At 30.5% G+C, this 20,463-nt stretch overlaps 1 protein-coding gene across 1 annotated transcript; it reads right to left on the bottom strand.

The window, feature by feature from the left end:
• Positions 1-622: 622 nt before the first annotated feature.
• On the bottom strand, positions 623-2,234 carry LOC135948705 (mitochondrial 2-oxoglutarate/malate carrier protein). The gene is made up of 2 exons (XM_065498116.1): positions 2,091-2,234; positions 623-1,888 (listed from the first exon to the last, which is right to left on the bottom strand). Exon 2 carries the CDS (start codon positions 1,719-1,721, stop codon positions 774-776), a length of 948 nt encoding a protein of 315 aa, XP_065354188.1. The 5' UTR covers positions 1,722-1,888; positions 2,091-2,234; the 3' UTR covers positions 623-773.
• Positions 2,235-20,463: the final 18,229 nt, after the last annotated feature.

The raw sequence follows: 20,463 nt of genomic DNA, 5'->3' as shown, positions 1-20,463 counted from the left end.
TATTTCATTTTTGTGGAGTATCGATGGGATTTATATAAAATTTAAGCATTTTGGAACGTTTATTGTTTTGGATTTCAACTAATTTCGATTCCACTTCGCTCTTTATAAAAAAAATCGGATATAGATTTGCCAAGATTTATAAAAAATGTTTCCAAATATTATTATTGAAAAATTCTTTACCGAAATATGTAATGAAAAATATGGACTTCGTTCCTACCGGGATATCGATGTAACAAACGAAAAATACATTTTTAAAACTGTATAAAAACTATTTTTTTTTCATAAAAAACAATGTTGGTATCGTTTGTTAGTTTTACAAAACCACCGGTGGACTCTAATTTTTTTTTATGATTTTAAGAGTTGGAATTAAACATTTTTTAATTTCTTTTGCAAACAGTGTACACAAGAATTTGAATGGTATTTTACACTATTTTTATATAAATAGTTCATTTTAGTTAATTAAATCAATTTATTTCTTTGCAAATATCACAATATCAAACAAGTAGAGGTAGGTTCGGTACAAATACAACAGTCAAATAAAATCAAAATTAAATACACCACACATATCAATACAGAGACCAAAAAAGAAAACACAATAGATTTCAAAAGAAAACACAATAGATTTCAAAAGTTAACTTTTTTAAATATATTTTTTTATTGGAATTTCATTTTAACAATTAACACATCGACTATATATAATTATTGTATGTATTGGTTGGTTAGTTAGGTATTTCATTATAATGGGAGGTGATTGATTCATTTCTTAATTATCATCACAGACCTTTGGCTTCTTTACCCTGTACAAAAGTTTGATAGGATTTGTTCAATTGCTCCAAGAAAATAAATGTCAAAACTGTGTGTGGTCCCAAACGGCAGTAGTAGGGAGTAAAGCCCTTCCACAGGGCAAAGATACCCTCTTGACGAACTACTCTACCCAATACATCGAAACTACCACGGTATTCTGGTTTGCCGTCGACATATTTTTGATTCTGGATACGTGTCTTGGCAATGTCCAGAGGCATAGAGGTAATAGTTGTCAACAAACCGGACAACATACTGGCGCAGAAATGCAATTTGATACCTTCCTCCATTTGCAGAGGACCGGTACGGAAGTAAGTCTTGAATTGTGAGTACGAGGCAAGCTGTGTCATGTTGACAACCATAGCACGACCCACGGTGGGCAAACTGCCACGCCATAAAGTGGCCAAACCTTCTTCAGTGGTAATACGGGTCAAAGCATTAAAGACATTCTTGTAGTTACGTCTTTCGGCCAAAGGAAGACGACCATCGGAAGCCATACGGACAAGAGCTATTTCGGCGGGAGTACCAATGAAGGCACCACATGCTCCGGCAATCACACCCATTAACATACTGGCCGACACATTAGGATCTTTGTTAAAGTGAGCTCTGTAGGTATCATTGAGATAAGAGTACATACCCAGACGACCTGTTGTATAGGTGGCCTGACGTAACAGAGCAGCACCAATACCTTGGTAAAGACCTAGTGGACCTTCTTTGCTCACTACTGTCTGTATACAATGGAATGAATTACGGAATTCTTTCTTTCCACTGCCAGCTCCAGAAATTTGCATACGTGTCTTGATCAAATCAAATGGTTGCACAATCATGGTAGCACCCATGCCGGCACCACCGCCAAACACGAATTTCAAACCATTTGGAATGTTCTTTTTAGTTTGTTGTTGCTGTTGTTGATTAGACATATTGGCGCCTCGTTGTTAATTCCTCTTGTAATGTGCTGTAATATTTATTTCTTTCGTTCGTTATATTTTCACTTTATTTCCTCAATATTCAGTCTGCTGCAGTTGTTTTATTATTGTCGTTGTTTGTTAGCGGTAAGAAATATTTTCACTGCTGCTTGTTACAATCACTACAATAACAAATAAACAGGCAAATGTAAACAAATTGTAAAATTAACAAAATTTTGCAACAAATCGATTGGCAAAATATAAAAGGCACTGACTGACGACTACTACACCAGCGAACTTGAATGTATGGTTAAGTTAAATATACAAATTCATCGTTGTTGTAGCCCCCAGTCACATTAAGTCATATGTTCAGTTACCACTTACCCTCCCCACTACCCGATATGATGAATGAAATCCAAAAGAAAAACAGAAAAATACCAAAACGAAGGCACGTATGTTATATTTGCGCAAGCCAAAAATAAGACTGTCACGATGGACGAAGAGTATCGTACTGAATGTGTTTCTATAGAAGCTCTCATCGCACTCAGTACAGTGGAATACATTTAATTAAATTCTCACTATCTAACAGGCATAACAACAAAATCGACAGCAAATACAAATTAAAAATTTTACATTTTGCTGTGTCTACGTCACAATTTCACTAAAATTAGAATGCCCCAATGCTGCTCCCACGAAACGCAAGAAAACAAAAACAACTCAACCAAAGAGAAACTGATCGCAGTGAATAAATTCCAGCAAACAAACTGACATGAAACAGCTGATCACTGAAAACAATCTGTTGTTGTCACGAGACAAGAGAACAACAAAATTTAAAAGAGAACAAAATGGGATTGTTTACAAAAAAAATTAAAACAGAAAAGCCGCAAAGAAACAAGAACAAATGTACATTGCGGAAATTTCTAATTTCATCACAACCTTGACAATAAACTACATGTTGTTTTTAGTCGGCCTTTTAGTTTTCTACTTGTTTGTATAATTTTTTAGTTTTATTTGTTTTGTGATTCATAAATACGCACATAAACAGGTATTGAATTTGTTATATTTTCTGATAACATAATTATGCGAACAAAATCACTGTAAACATTTTTCCACTGTACTCTCTTTGACTTGTAATATTAACCGTTTTATTTCTACTCTCTTATTTGGTTTATTTCACACAAATTCCATACCTTTTTTCATACAAGACAAAACTTATCGTTGTTTTTGAAAGCGATTTCTCTGATTTTATAGATTTTTATTTGTTTATAGCGTTTTATTATTTATTTTTTTATAACTACTGCCATGCTTGCGCATTTATTTCTGATTTGCTTTGTTTATATTACTTGTTTTATCTTTGCAATTTGTTATTTTGCTCATTTATAACTAGTGACGTTTGTTTATTTTTTGTAAACAATGTAAATTCTCTTAAAAGTCTACGATTTGACATTTGATTTTACGACAACTGGTTTTAAAACATGGTTGTAAAAAGTAGTACTTTTTAAATTTGTTCGATAGTGGCAAAATATTGATTTTAATAAAATTTCTTTTGGAAGCACTCGATATAAATTTTTTGATAATTGAAAACAGTGGAAAGTAAAATATTAATGAGTAGGCCAACTTGTAATTAAATACAAGAATATACAATGATTTGTTTGTTCTATAGCCAAACTTATTTGAATTCAATTGAGAACAATTTTAATTCACAAGTTATAAAATTTTACTTTTTTTAACGGAAAAAAAAATAATAATAAATTGTATAGTAAAAATTTTAATATTTCATGAAAAATTTTGTTGAAAAACAAAAAGTATATTACGTCACCTAAAATGCAAAAGGACGTAGCAACCAAAAAATTCAAAATTAAGTTTTTAATGGATATTAAAAAATCTTATTCGGAACCACACTTTTCATTTTATTATTAAATTTTAAAAAGTGATGATAAGCCCTTAGTAAAAAATTATACAAATACAGTACGAGACACAAATGTGTAAATAAATTTGGAAATATCTATAATTTGAATTTTTATGCTCAACATTTACCAATCTGACAATATTTTTTACACAATATGAAGATCATGATTAGTGAAGTATAGCAATACAAAAAAATTAATTTCAAGTAATGGCATTTAAATACCAGGATATCAAAAAGTTAAAAACTGAATTACACAATTTTGTCGCATTTTCTTTAAAGTTAAATAAACTTGTTATTATTATTTAGAAAAATAACAATTTTAATCAATTTCATTAATGACAGTTAGTTAAAACATATTACTAGTTAACAATTTACAATTCTTTAAGGAATATTGAATATGAAGAAGATTATCACCGAAGTTGCAAATTCTGTTACCGAGCAGCTGAAAAATGGTATCTCCCATCGAAAAATATCCACCAAATTCAATATTTCTTTTAATCTGTTGAGAACATAGCGAATATATGTGGTTTGGCTTTTCCAGCACCAATTTGTGGACGGAATTCAATTCTATTGTTAAAAGATGGTCTCACTGTATAACGTCTAGTTGCATCAGGAGAAGAAAATAGTCCCCGTGAGGTACAACCAAAACTATCTTCATGCTACCAAATTAAGATTTCAAAACGTGCATCTCTTAGAGAAATCAAAAGATGTGGTTTTTATGCAATAAAGATTGTTAAAAAACCTCGTTTAACTGAAAGACACAAGTCTCTTCGACTAACATTTGTAAATTTTTTTAAGAAATGGACCTTTGATGATTGGGAAAAAGTTATCTGTACAGATGAATCGAAAATTAACCATTTTAGAACTGATGGACCAAAATATGACTACCAAAAACGAAATGCGCCATTAAAAGACCGTGATTTTATGACGACTATGAAATATGGTGGTGGAATATTGCCATTTTGTGGTTGTTTTTCTGCGAAAGGTGTAGGAAAACTCCATAAAATTGGTAGTAATATGAATGCAGAAATGTATATAGACATTATCAAGACAACAGATGTGGATAGTCTGAATGATTGGCGTGGATATACAAGATAACGACAAGATAACGACAACAAACATAAGTCTAAAAAGACGCTTAATTTTTTAAAAACCGCCAAAATTACATTGCTAGATTGACTCCCACAATCTCAGAATTTAAATCCGATTGAGAATTTGGTGCGAATTCTAAAACGTCGCGTTTATAATTATCAAAATGCATTTAGAAACACAACTCAGCTCTAGGAGCGCTCCCATGATATCTAGGGATCTATAATGCAAGAAGAGTGTCGCAAACTGGTGGAGAGTATGCCCTCCAGAATTCAGGCTGCCATTGACGCGAAAGCAGGTTATTCGAAGTACTAAAAAAGTTACTTTAGTAATCTGCGCCAAAAGTGTGTAAATGGGTTGCAGTTATTTTTTTTAGATTACTGGAGTATAATTAAGGAAATATTTTATTTATTTAGTTAAAATATCCTTAATAAATATTGTTTAAAAAAACACAAAACGTTTCTTTATAAACATTGCACTTTAAAAATGGTGTCACAAAGTGTAAATATATGACCATCATTTACACATTTTTGTCTTACACTGTATATACTGTTACTGAGATATATTTATTCTTCGCCAAATTATTCGGATAACGTTCAGAGGTTGCACATTTTGTTAGACTTTTTGGTCAAAATATTGAACAAAAAATAAAATGTTGAAAAAAATATTTTAATAATAGAAGAACAAAATAATTTTCAAAGAGTTAGTAATATAACAAATCTGATAAATTTCCGAAATATCTGTTATAATCTGTGGGTATATATGAGGAGGCGCAGAACAAAAGGTACTTTTTCGCATCTTTTCAAAAATTGTTTCTTTGGTATTTTTGGTAGAAATCTTCTAGAAACAATTAAGTCAGCAAAATTTTTTTAATTTTTTTACTAAGACCGGGTAACTTATCAATATTTTATACATAGTTAAGGCTTAATTAAACAATGTTTAAATATATTTTTTGTATGGAAAAAATTTATTTAAACATTGATTAAGCTTTAACTATGTTTAGAATTTTGATAAGTTACCCGGTCTAAGCAAATGGGTTCCGAAATAATTTGTGCTTAACAAAACGTACAAGACTAGTATAAAACAAAACAAAATTTTTAATTTCAATGTGTAATTTGTTTATATATTAGATCAGGATTAAAAACATTAATTTAAAATAGGCGTGTTCGTGTACTTTCCAGTAAAAAATATCCAGTAACTTTATTTTAGAGAGTAAAAATAAATTACTCTCAATCTGAAAAATAACTAAAAAAAAGTACGCGAACAACAATTTGTAAAAATTAGTTGTATTTTATTATAAATCAATTTAAAACGTTTGTTTTGTATTATTTTACTTCTTTTCTTTACAAAACTTGTAAATTGTATTAATTTTCAACATTTTAGTTTTGTTTACATTTGCAACCATATGTTTTAAACATATTTTTATCTTGATATTTTTTACTGGAGAAAAAATGTCCAGTAAAAAATATCATGTTCTCTATCAACGAACTGCCACTTTTAACACTCTCTTGCTCTCTCGTTACAAGTTTTTAAAAGTAAACGAACAGAATCCAGTAACTTCCAGTACAAATTATTTCAAATTATCAAGTACGCGAACACTACTAATATTTCGTTACAAAAGCGCATAAAAAACATACTTTTTAGTTTTGTTTTTAACAAAACGTACTTTTTTCTTCATTTTTTAACAAAAAGATCTTTTTCCGATATTAAAATGGTTTTATATCAAACATCCTTAACATTTAATGTGGTGAATTATGGCAGTTAGATGTATCCATATAAATATGTCTTTGTAAGTTTGTTGGTTTATTTGTTTGTTGGTTTGTTTGAGCATCACGCCTATACGGCTGAACCGATTTCATTGAAATTTTGAACATACTTGGACCAGAAAGATATTTAAAGGGGGAAAACCGGTGAAATTGATACCTTTAGTTCTTAAACAATCAAGAGTAATCGGCTACACCGATTTGATTGAAATTTGGAACATAGATATTCCTTTACTTGGAAACAATAATAGACTATATAGTTTTTCTTAACTTGGACCACAAAGGGACAAAAGAGGGCAAAATTTATAGTTATTGTAATTTTCGAATATCTGCAGAACTAAAATTGTGACTATCTTCAAACTTTATACGAATCAATTTCGTATCACTGTTTGAAGTTTAACTAAAAATGGGATGGATCGGAACAGGGGGTGTGACACCTCCCATACAAAGTAAATAGTTATTTTCAAATATATGGTGAACTATAATTGTGGAAGTCTTTAAATTTAGTCCGAATAGCACCCTTATCATTCTACATGGTTTGGCTGAAAATGGGCGGTATTAAATTAGTGGGCGTGGCACCTACCATACAAAGTAAATAGTTATTTTCGAATATCTGGAGAACTGTAAATGGGAAAGGCTTCAAACTTCATATAAGTTAATTTCTTATCAGTGCAAGAAGTTAGTAAAAAATGGGAAGGATCGGAACTCGGGGTGAGTCACCTCCCATACAAAGTAATTAGTTATTTCTAAATATCTTGAGATCTATAATTACTAGATTCTTCCAACTTTGTCCGAATAGCTCTCTTATCATTTTACATAGAATAGCTGAAAATGGGCGGGAGTGGATAAGTGGGCGTGGAACTTCCCATACAAAGTATATAGTATTTTCGAATATCTACAGAACTATTATTACGACAGCCTTCAAACTTTTTACGAATCAATTTTTTATCAGTACATTAAGTTTATCCAAAAATGGGACGGATGGGAACAAGGGGTGTGGCACCCCTTCTTAATTTCTGGCATAACAGGACACTGGCATCAACGTAATTTACACAAAATTTAAAGACTCTTACAATTAGATTCACTTGATATTCGAATATTTATATATTTTATATACAATGGTAACAAAATAACTCATTTGAAGCATTACTTTAACTATTATAATAAATAGCTTTCATATCATTATAAGGAGTCTGACTAAAAATAGGCGAATGTCTTAAAAAAAGCTTCACGATTTTTTAAAATCACAGGATATTTTTATACCTTCAACGGCATAGTATGCAATTAATCACAAACAAGAAATTCCGGTATTAATTATATTCATTTATTTGCTTATAAAATCTTTTCACATTTTTTTTATTTTACTTCGACAGGGGTAGCGAAGCGCACCGGATCAAGCTAGTCTATTAAAAAAAAGTACCTTTTGTTCTGCGTATATTAATTTCCTGAAATTTTAAACTACATAAATTAAAAAATCCTTACAAAAACTCTTTAAAATTTTCATTGTAAAGAGTTTTTCTTTATGTTTTAAATAAATATTTTTGTTTAAATTGAAAGCAAAATACTCAGAATTTTTAAGACATACGTACATATAGTGGTGACCAGCTAATTAGGGACAACATTTTTTGCTATATTCAATGCGATTTTTAATTAATTTTACAAATATTTCCACAAATATATATGCAAAAGGACTGTTTTAACACACAAGTGTGTTTTATTCATATGATTTTTCTACAACATGACAAAAATCGTTAAAGGGTTTTGTTTAAATAGACATTTATTAACTTTTATATAATAATATTTTTATTATTAGAAAATATTCAGATCAAATTTCTTATTTTTAGATGCACTTGTTGCGGCCATATCATGTTATTAACAGCGGATGTTTGCTGAGGCGGGTCAATGAATTTCCACAATATATATGTACCGATTTTTCCAAAAATGTTTGAGCAACTAAATATATTAATACTAAATTTCTTACACCTGGGTCCTTTTGTTTTAGCACTATCGCACTTAAAATTCAGTCGATAAGTCCCCTTTTACAATGCAGAAATTGAAAGGCAGACAGACGAAGTTAGTGGGCGAGGGGTTGAAGAGTTAGAGTGTGTATTACACAGGTTTAGGTTAGTTCAAAAGTGAATTAGAAAAATGTCTGCCTTTCAATTTCTGCATTGTAAAAGGGGACTAAATAAAATTCAAATATTTGTCCCTAAATAGCTGGCCGACGCTGTATATCCTTAATTTTATCAGTACTCAGTCAGCTTTTCTTTAATATTTGAAACCAGGCTGTTTTCATTTACATTAGATAGTGGACATTCTCTATTAAGGGAATACAAATTCGTCTTTGCACTTTAATGCATTTGTTTGAAAAGCGTGTTGGAATTTTTCAGTTTTTTTCTTTTTTATGCCATTTTTTCTTCACATAAATTCTTTATGTTGATTATATTAGAACGGATGAATGAATCGTAAATCTGAAATTTACTAAACTCAACAGATAAACAAAAATGTAAGAATTATAAAATTGTTTGCTATTTTCAAGGACTTTATGCTGAGGAATGTCAAGTTGTTGTACCAATATAAAGTTTCTATACAAAACAATAACAACTGCATTAATAAAGAAAACTGTGTTTGGCGCTGGACAGTATGAAAGGAAACGAATAAATAAAAACAATAATAGAAAACGCATTTGTCATCGCAGACAATGATGACAGATAGTTGCAGTCATAGTGATGTACTCCGCTATGATTATGGCATGATGATGATTGTTTTATATGTAAAAATACAAATTATTTTTAAAATTGTATAGATTAAAATTAAATTTAAATTTATAAAACACCATTCTCTATTCAAAAGGAGAGAAAGAAGTTTTCGTATTTTTATGGCATGAATATGAGCTTTAATTTAAAATGTTATCAATTGTCGGAAATATGAGAAATAAACTTATGTTAGGCTGCTCCTAATATGTAGTGGAAATATTTAAATATTATAATTATCGAATATGTTTAACATCAGTTTCGAAGTTAACAAGTGCGTTTACAATGTAAAATTTTTTTATTTATTTTTTTAAAAATTAGGTTATTAAATATTACAATTTTCAAAATTTGGTTTTGAGATGACGGTAAACAATTTTAGATCTTTGGAGCATCCGAATTTGGAAAATGCTAAATAAGGGCCACCCTACTTTATGAATATTAAGAAAGGAAATATGAATACTGTGTTAACCAAACAAACTAAACAAGCGAAACATTGCACAACAAATAAGTATGCACTTAAGGAAACCAACCAACCCACCCACTCATACATCGTTCCAGACATGCAAATACAAAGAAATCGAAACGTATACATAGTAGTTACCCAGCTGTTACGCAAGTAGTCAATGTATCCCATATAGACAGTAATTGCCACTAATATCTAATCACTGACTGACTGACACCAATTTAAATGTTCGATCATTTGACTCGTATGTTCTCTTTGTAGTGTAGAGATAAGTCAATTGGTAACTTTATACATTCCATGTAATCTAGCGCGAAGACAATTGTAGCCACTTTAGACGTTTATTTTGTATATCACTTTTTTGTGAGTAATTCGTAAAAACTGGTTTTATACAAATTGTGTTGATATAATTCTTATACAGTTTATTTTATTTTTTGCTTAAGTATACTGATATCTCATGTAATAACATGAAGTCAATTGTTACGTTAGTGTCTCTAAGTAACCTAGAGTGTGGTCACTTTAAACTTTTATTTTGTACACATTATAAAGTAGTTATATTGTCCACCAGATGTAATCTATTGGAAAGTTGTCGGAGGAAAGTTTGTTTACAAGCAATTGGTTATTGGACTGTCTACACGCAGAGAAAAAATATAATTGGGCATGGTTACTGTAACCATTTAAATAGTGTTACAAGATTTTTAACAATATTATAGTCACAGTAACCATTTACATGATTGTGGTAACCATAATATGGTTAATTTACGATTCACATGATTGTATCAACCATATATATGGTTACAGTTAACAAATATATATTTGTGGCAACCATATTTATGATGAATAATTTTATCATAATATGTTGTTCTCAGATTATGATAAGCCTTAAGCCGAGAGCACCATAATATGATAAGTCCTTCATCATATGAATGGTTGCCACAAACATATATTTGTTTACTGTAACCATATATATGGTTGATACAATCATGTGAATCGTAAATTAACCATATTATGGTTACCACAATCATGTAAATGTTTACTGTGACTATAATATAGTTAAAAAACTTGTAACAATATTGAAATGGTTACAGTAACCATGCCCATCTATATTTTTTCTCTGCGTGTATGAGATGTCTTTTTAACTGACTATTTGAGGTCAATTGAGCCCCTGCTTAGGACATGCACGTGTTAAAATAACTAGTAACGTAGCTAGTTCTGTAACTAGTAGGTTCTGTAACTAATAGTTCGGGACAGTCTCCTCCAACTGCTGGGTAGTTATTTGCTTACAATGTATTGCATCAGCAGCTACATTCTCATCTTGTGGCTTATGACTGTAAAACGGAGTATGAATTGTTGTTGTTCCATGGAAACTGCAACATAGCCATGAACACTTTAAGATCTTGTTAAAAACGGGAAATTTGAATTTGAACCACCCAATCTCTAACCACCTAAAAGAGTAGTGTACTCCTGCCTGCTCTTTTGCTATCATCATCATCATCAGTTACATGTAAAAATGAGGTTCAACTTTATTTATATATACATTTGAATTTATGTTTTGTGGCCTGTTAGTGAACGGGAATTCGTGTGTATGTATGAATGTAATGTGGTGCAAGAACAAAATATTAATAGTAAAATTCCAGTCATTGAAGCAAACCGCCAACGAACCAACAAACTTAATCATTCATTCACTAGAAGTAAGACCAGAAGGGTTTAGTTATATGCATGCAGTATTTTTCCTGCTCTCTCTCTCTCTTTTTCCTTTAACTGGGTATTTAGCCTTGAATATCATTCACTATACAAAAAAAAAAAGGAATTTCATTTCAATTTCCCAGGAAGCAGAGAAGATTTTTTCAGAACTATTTAAATTTTTATAAAGCGAAACTGGATAAAGATCCAAGCAAACATTTTTTCAAATCCAAATTAAATTTAATGATTGTCTATAAAAATATTCAATTTAACCTCAAAGTGATTTACTGATCTATAGGCTTCTTCTCTTATGGGGTATTTAAATACCGATAACAATTACTCTACATATGTATAGAAACCCTACATTCAATAGATACATGTAGAATTTACAACCAAATACATACACTTCCATATGAGAAAAATCAAAAATTTTCAAGCATTTTATTAAAAATGTTTTCTTATGACACGAATGCCATTTTTGTAATTATATATGCCGATACTTAAGACATAGAGCGGAAACTGTCAAAGACCTAACTGAGTTGTCAGAATCCTGAAAACAAAAACAACACTCATATGTGTGATTATTTTGAGTAATTAGTTGTGTTCGCGTACTTGATAATTTGTACAAACTATCACTGGAAGTTACGGGATTCCGTTCGTTTACTTTTAAAAACTTGTAACGAGAGAGCAAGAGAGTGTTAAAAGTGGCAGTTCGTAGATAGAGAACATAACATTTTTTACTGGACATTTTTTCTCCAGTAAAAAATATCAACATAAAATTGTGTTTAAAACATGTGGTTGCAAATGTAAACAGAACTAAAAAGTTGAAAATTAATACAATTTACAAGTTTTGCAAAGAAAACAAACGTTTTAAATTGATTTACAATATAATACAACTTATTTTTACAAATTGTTGTTCGCGTACTTTTTTTTGGCAATTTTTCAGATTGAGAGTAATTTATTTTTACTCTCTAAAATAAAGTTATTGGATATTTTTACTGGAAAGTACGCGAACACACTTATTTATTTTGTTTGAGTTTTTTCAAGTTTCCGCTCTATGTTACTCTATGACTTAAGCTGTTTTTACGTTAATCATTTTTCTAATTGAGCGTAAAAGTTATGATGGTTTAAAGTAGAAAATTAAAAAATTCTTAAAAATAAAAATCAGCCTAACCACAAAAGCCTTAAAGTCGTACCATAAAACAAATTTCAAATATAATTTAAAATGTTGTTTTATTATTATAAAATAAGCTTTTTGTTTTGAACTTTTATATACATTTTGGGTATTCACACGGTCTACTATTTGCTCATATTGTCATAATGTCCTAATATATTATGATAGTTTAAACAAATTTTTGTTGTGTTTTAAACTAAAAAGGTCTAAACTAATAATACTATTTGAACTATGATTATTGGTTTTTCATAAAATAATCAGGGTTATTTCTGTTCTCACTTTCACCATTCACCTTATTTTTGAAAGCACAATTACAACAAAAGTATCTAATTTTTTCAAAATTTCTCATTAGAAATGTTTACACGTAATTTGTTTAACCTTGATTATATAATTTTCGAAATTTTGTATTATATTGTTGTAATTATGCTTTCAAAAATAGGGTGAATGGTGAAAGTGAGAACTGGAATAGCCATGAATACCTTTTTTTGTTTAAAACACAACAACAACTATTATAATATATTAGGACATTATGATAATATGACTAATAGCAGACCATGTGAATATCCCAATTTTGTTTTCTTTAATTTTTTGAAATTTTTTTTTTTATTTACTTTCATTCAAAAATATATTTCATTTATTTGAATGTATGAGTTGGAAAAAGTTTTGAAAGCTTTTTTAAAATGTTTCTTATGGTAGGAAAAAACAAAAGTTCTATTTTAATATAAAGTCGTGTTAAACAAAAAATTAACTTTAAAATTTCTTTTATAGTTAGGCTGAAAATGTTTGCTTAAATGATGCCAATTCATAAAACCCTCTCGGAACTACTATTTTATCATCGTATGACAAAATATTTATTAAATATTTAATGGTCATTGAAATACACTGAAACAATGGAAACAATTGTTAGTACAGAAAGATATTAAATTAGTGGAAAAAACTTTTGTAAGTTTCAAAGCTTATTTTTAAGTGAACATAATTTTAAGAGGTAAAAGATAAGCAACCTAACATTTAGAGATTTACAGGTTTTTTCGAAACCCAAAATAACTACATGAATTCAGTTTCAACGATTCTCCAAAATTTTTGATTTTCCTCATATACCTCACATACACACACACTCACTTACAAATACGAATTCGATTCGATGTAGTTTTTCCCACTAAAGTTAATGCTAATGGCAAAATGCTTTGATTATTATAGCGTAAAATTTTATTGATTGCCAATAAAAAGTCTTGGGTGATTGACTGCCAGCCACAACATTGTGTTTGAACTGAATTGTTCTAACAGCGCTCCCTTTATTCTTTATAGGATAAACTGGATTTGGGTTTGGTTATGGCTATGACTATGACTATGAAAACGTTGGGGTGGTTCCTTTGAGTATAAACCATGTTTTGGTTATTTTTGTAATGTTTTGTTTCTATCTCAAGATATATTTTTATTTTATTTTTACTATAAGTGAAGAACCAAGCATATCATGACGACAACAATAACATCAGTAGTGGCAGCAACAAAGAGAAAAATAAAATACCAAATATAAATCTATTTAATATGGATTTTTCTACTTTGTTACTTTGTTGAGATATTTTTTTTTTCGGCTTTCGTTATGACAAAATTATACATCATCATCATCATACATGTACAGGAGGACCTTTACAGATTTTATTTTTACTGTCATACATACTTATTTTTTATGAACACAAACGAATGAATGACTACATTTTTTTAACGTCTACTACTAACAATTTATTTGAGGTTACAAGAAGATCCTTACAAATGTAAACACACGTACGAGTATCTACGTATTTATGTAGCCCAACAGTTTTACAAGTAATCAATGTATCGCTTATAGACAATAATGTCTGATTCATGCAAAAGCAGGAAAATTGGGTACCATACGAATGGAAGCCGTGATTTCTTGAAAGACGATTTTCTATGTCCGATATGATGTTTGAACGCTATAAAAGAGAATCATTACTTGCCATGAAAAATGGATACATTATATAACAATGCCTGGACTAGTTATCAAACATCTTAAGAAACGCACATGTCAAAGTAACCAGTCACGTAGTTAATTATAAAACCAGCGGTGAACCTGAATGATAGGTAAAATCACTAGTTGGGTATAGTCACCCAGAACTGCTGGAATGTTTATTTGTTTGTTGGTATAATCGTTTAGAAGGTAAAAACGTATTTGGAAATGCAAACACATACAATATGCTAAATATGTTTAGTACGAGTATGTTGAGCATGTAAATAAATTCTATAAATACTTCAACTCTTTTAGTTAAAATCCAAGTTTGGGAAAGAGATTGATAAAACTAGATTTATAATAATGTTTGTGTTGAAAAGTTTTCTCCATAAATTTCTAAATTTCTTTGGAAGAGAAATATTCTACTTAAGTACATGGGATAAGTTATGTATGTACGCATTTTTATAAACTGAAATGATAACCTTAAGTATTATTTACAATCTTTGGTATTATTATCCAACTTCTTTGAAAAAGTATAGTATAGAGGAAACTTTTTTAAGTTTTTAAGAACATTTTTTTTAAGTTTTAATAAAATATTATTCCATAGAATTATTTTCAAAATGAGTTAAATAACTTTTTAAAAAGAAAATTTGGAAGTTAACTATTTGATTTTTTTACCACTTCAATATCAAATTTAAACTTTACGAAATATTAAACAGAAATATCTAATTATTAAATATAAATATTGTTAAAGTTTGCGGAATCGTAATATTTATTTAAATATTTATTAGTTTAAAGCTGCCACCCACTACTCTAGTAAGTAAACTAAATTATTAATACTGAAAAACTTCTCTTAATAAATTGTAAATATTTAATTTTTATAAAAGCTAAATAAATTACGTACAAATCGAGCCCTTAGCGCCAAATTATCGTAAGCGACAAAACACAAATTTTACAGGAGAAGGTTTTTTTGATTATTTTGAAATTTATACAGAGAATTAAAAATGTTATGATGCGATATAATATAATTTCGTTCAAAAATATTTTTAACTTTTGACAATTAAAAATTCATGGAATACTTTATTGAAAAATATGACAAAAAAAGTTTTTTATTGAATTTTTGCATAGATACAAATTGTTCGAATTGAAATTAAATTTTTATTTATGAATAGTTTTTAATGAAATTTCACAGATATGTAGATTTTTCTATTTGAAATGGAAAAATAAAAACGAATTTTGAAATTTATTATCAGCAATCCCGCAATTCCAAAAAAAAGTGTTGAAAAAATATAAAAATGGAAATTTTTAGTTTTTTGGCTATAATATCCCTACCAGGGTCGGGGTTATCAGAACCCTTTACAAAATAATTAGAAACATATTAGGCCACCTAAAATTGGTTACTATATTTTAATATCGAATATGCGATTTTAGAATTTTTGCCCTAAAATTTAATTTTACATAAAAAATAGGTGTTTTTTGAATGGACCTGGTCCCCTCGATAACAACAGTTTTTTAATTTTTTTTAATTTAAAATATTTTATGAAAACTTAGCTTTCAGAAAGTATATATTAGAAATTGAGATAACTTAAAAAGAAAAAAGTACTTTTTTCCCAGAAAATTAGCGAAAAATCGTCGCTAAATTTGAATGCTTATAACTTTGGACTTAATCATTATTTGTAAACAATTCTTTTTCTGTTTGACACATAAATGTGTTGTTACTCCAACAAACTAAAATTGGAGAAAATCGGAAAATATTTGGACCCGCTGTTATCAAAAAACTGGAGTGCTGTGTGTAAAAATTTTGAAAATTTAATTTTCAAATGCGAATACCTCCTGAGATAAAGAGATATTTGACAGTTAGGACAATGTTTTTAATAGTGCTCCATGAGAAGATTATATGTGTGTAATTTTTTTCAAATCGGAACTCAAACGAATAAAAATGAGGTGTCCTACTTTGAGGAGGTCCTCAAGGTTCAAAACTTAAACTCGACAACACTTTTTCTTTGCGCATGTGAAATTTCATTCAAACCAATTTAACCATTTGGAAGTTACAGATTTATTTCCCTCTTTTTTATACCCTTCAGCTTCGTGAGAAGGGTATATATAAGTTTGTCATTCCGTTTGTAATTTATACATTTTTCATTTCCGACCCTATAAAGTATATATATTCTGGATCCTTATAGATAGCGGAGTCGATTAAGCCATGTCTGTCTGTCTGTCTGTCTGTCTGTCTGTCTGTCTGTCTGTCTGTCTGTCTGTCTGTCTGTCTGTCTGTCTGTCTGTCTGTCTGTCTGTCTGTCTGTCTGTCTGTCTGTCTGTCTGTCTGTCTGTCTGTCTGTCTGTCTGTCTGTCTGTCTGTCTGTCTGTCTGTCTGTCTGTCTGTCTGTCTGTCTGTCTGTCTGTCTGTCTGTCTGTCTGTCTGTCTGTCTGTCTGTCTGTCTGTCTGTCTGTCTGTCTGTCTGTCTGTCTGTCTGTCTGTCTGTCTGTCTGTCTGTCTGTCTGTCTGTCTGTCTGTCTGTCTGTCTGTCTGTCTGTCTGTCTGTCTGTCTGTCTGTCTGTCTGTCTGTCTGTCTGTCTGTCTGTCTGTCTGTCTGTCTGTCTGTCTGTCTGTCTGTCTGTCTGTCTGTCTGTCTGTCTGTCTGTCTGTCTGTCTGTCTGTCTGTCTGTCTGTCTGTCTGTCTGTCTGTCTGTCTGTCTGTCTGTCTGTCTGTCTGTCTGTCTGTCTGTCTGTCTGTCTGTCTGTCTGTCTGTCTGTCTGTCTGTCTGTCTGTCTGTCTGTCTGTCTGTCTGTCTGTCTGTCTGTCTGTCTGTCTGTCTGTCTGTCTGTCTGTCTGTCTGTCTGTCTGTCTGTCTGTCTGTCTGTCTGTCTGTCTGTCTGTCTGTCTGTCTGTCTGTCTGTCTGTCTGTCTGTCTGTCTGTCTGTCTGTCTGTCTGTCTGTCTGTCTGTCTGTCTGTCTGTCTGTCTGTCTGTCTGTCTGTCTGTCTGTCTGTCTGTCTGTCTGTCTGTCTGTCTGTCTGTCTGTCTGTCTGTCTGTCTGTCTGTCTGTCTGTCTGTCTGTCTGTCTGTCTGTCTGTCTGTCTGTCTGTCTGTCTGTCTGTCTGTCTGTCTGTCTGTCTGTCTGTCTGTCTGTCTGTCTGTCTGTCTGTCTGTCTGTCTGTCTGTCTGTCTGTCTGTCTGTCTGTCTGTCTGTCTGTCTGTCTGTCTGTCTGTCTGTCTGTCTCGTCTGTCTGTCTTATGTCTGTCTGTCTGTCTGTCTGTCCTGTTGAAATCAATTTTCTGAAGGCCCCAGATACTTCGGGATCCAAATCTTCAACAATTCTGTCAGACATACTTTCGAGAATTTGGTCTGTCTGTCTGTTGAAATCAATTTTCTGAAGGCCCCAGATATCTCCGGGATCCAAATCTTCAACAATTCTGTCAGACATACTTTCGAGAATTTTGCTATTTAAAATCAGCAAAATCCGTCCATAAATAACGGAGATATGAGCAAAAATCCGAGACAACCTCTGAAAATTTCATCAAAAAACACAATGAAACACAATGCTTTGACAAAAAAGCAACAAAACGTATGTTTTTGGATGTGCATGCTTTGCGTATTTTGTTTTTTTTTGTGTTTTGTTTCTTTTGGCGTTGTTGTTGTTTTTTATACAACTAAACGTTTGTTTGGTTGTGTGTTGATTTTTTTGACAAAACAGCAACAAATCGTATGTTTGGATGTGCATGCTTTGCGTATTTTGTTTTTCTTTTGTGTTTTGTTTCTTTTGGCGTTGTTGTTTTTTATACAATTAAACATATGTTTGGATGTGTGTTGGTTTCATTGGCTTGCGTATTTTGTTTTTGTTTTTTCTTTTGGTGTTTTGTTTCGTTTGGCGTTGTTGTTTTTTATGTTCTTGATAAATTTAGGATGCTGTACGCTGAAAGTGGGCAATGTACATACATATATACTAATTATAAAAAATAATAATGCATCCACAACAAAGGTGAAGCGTATATAAGATTCGGCATAGCCGAATATAGCACTCTTACTTGTTTTATATCACTGTGTGTCGCTTACGATAAAATTCGTTTTCTGTAAAATATAAACATTGACTTACGATAAAATCCTACCCGCTATAATTTTTAAGTTATTAACAATTTTGATATTCTGAGAACGCTAAAACATCAGTCGGTCCATAAAATTTTAATTTTTGCAATAAAAAAAATTTAGAAAATGTCGCTTACGATAATTTGGCGCTAAGGGCTCGATATCTATGTACGAGTACATAATAATAATGATTATTTGTAAATGATTTTATTTCTATAGCTATACTGACACAAAATCATTTCTATATTTCTTGTATAATCATTATAGTTATTAAATAATGCAAAATCTGGCAGTGTAAAATTGTATGTACCCTCAGTATACCAAAAATTTTCCGAAAATAAAAAAAAATTATTGCCCGATTAGGAACCATATTTCAATACAAATTGTTCGAGGAGTTTTCAATTATATTTTTTTTTTTTGAAAAGTAGATAGTCCTATTGGATACCAATTCAGACACAATTTTTCAACAAGATCGGTTAGAGGTGGTCAAAATTTGACATTTTGGCCAAACATGTGTTTTTTTCTCATCCATGTGACTTATGTCACCTATTGTTCTTAGCAAAATATGTCCCAAATTTTTTAAATAGCTATTTCTTTCAATCTTTTTGAATTTTTTGAATTTTTTTTCCAAAATAAAAATTTTTTTTTACGTTTTTTTTCAAAATGGTCCCTTTTTTTCTCAAAATAAAGCTTAGGTCTTTTTCTTGGATAGCTTTTTGGTCGCTTAGTGGGATGTAAGTTGGATATCTATCAAAATAAATGTTTTCTAATTCAAAACAAACTATTTTTTTTTGCCACATCAAAAACTTTGTTGACTTTTTTACAAACAAAAATGGACCTTTTTCAAGCTTTTTTGGACAAAAGAAAGCTTGGGTCTATTCATGTAAGATCTTTGTTATCGCTGAGTGGGATGCAAAAATCTAAAATTTTTGTTTTAACCTCCACCCCTGGTTTGGTTTTAACATTTAATTCAAATCATTTCATAGTTATTTCAAATTATTTCTTTAATGCCAAAATAAATGTTATCATTGTTTATTATTTGCAGATGAATATTGTGGTAGTAGTTAAATAGAATAAAATTCTAATAATGATTCAATTTAAACAAATACAGACAATTTTGTATTACACACATACATACAGTACCGAACATAAAAAATGTAACGCCATGTTATGTGATCTTCAACTGGTATGATTTTACTATAACGGAATCCAATTCTCCCCATCTGCTATTTATAAGTTTATTGTGGTTTATAGTCAATTACACTGTGTGTAATTTTTTGAGTCATGAAAATATAACCATATACGGATACCAGTACGTGATAAAAGACCCGTGTCTCCCAGTTTTGCCCAAAGTCATGCACTTTTTTATAAGCCCCCATTTTTTGCAAAAAAGTGATAATTTTCTCAGGCTCATATCTTGCAAGCTGTTCGGAATTTTGTTTTTTTAATAATATACGACTTATGTCGATTTTAGCAAACAAATAACACGCAAAAGTTCACCGTTATTATAGTTATCGATTCTGAGCAAAATAACGAAAAATTTATTGTCGGTCAAACCCGACTTAAGGCATGTCGTTTTAATATGAATTTATTTTTTTAAAAAATATATTTCATTATCTTTAACTTACAAATACAGCTTTCAATGAAAAAAAAAATTAAAATTGAATTCCTATATGTAGACTTTTTTGGGCTACTGTACATATATGGCTACTACTTGTATTAACTATTCACTCTAAAAATATTTAACATTTTATTACGATTATATAATGCCAGTGTTGCCAATTGGTTTTCTAATAAATTTAGAAATGTAAATAAAATTTCAAAACAAAGAGCTTGTTTCAAATTAAATAATTAACCAAAATTTTATATTATCCT

Source organism: Calliphora vicina, chromosome 1 (assembly GCF_958450345.1).
Source record: "Calliphora vicina chromosome 1, idCalVici1.1, whole genome shotgun sequence".
Classification (NCBI taxonomy): Eukaryota; Metazoa; Arthropoda; class Insecta; order Diptera; family Calliphoridae; genus Calliphora; species Calliphora vicina.
This window is presented reverse-complemented; position numbering and strand designations above follow the sequence as displayed.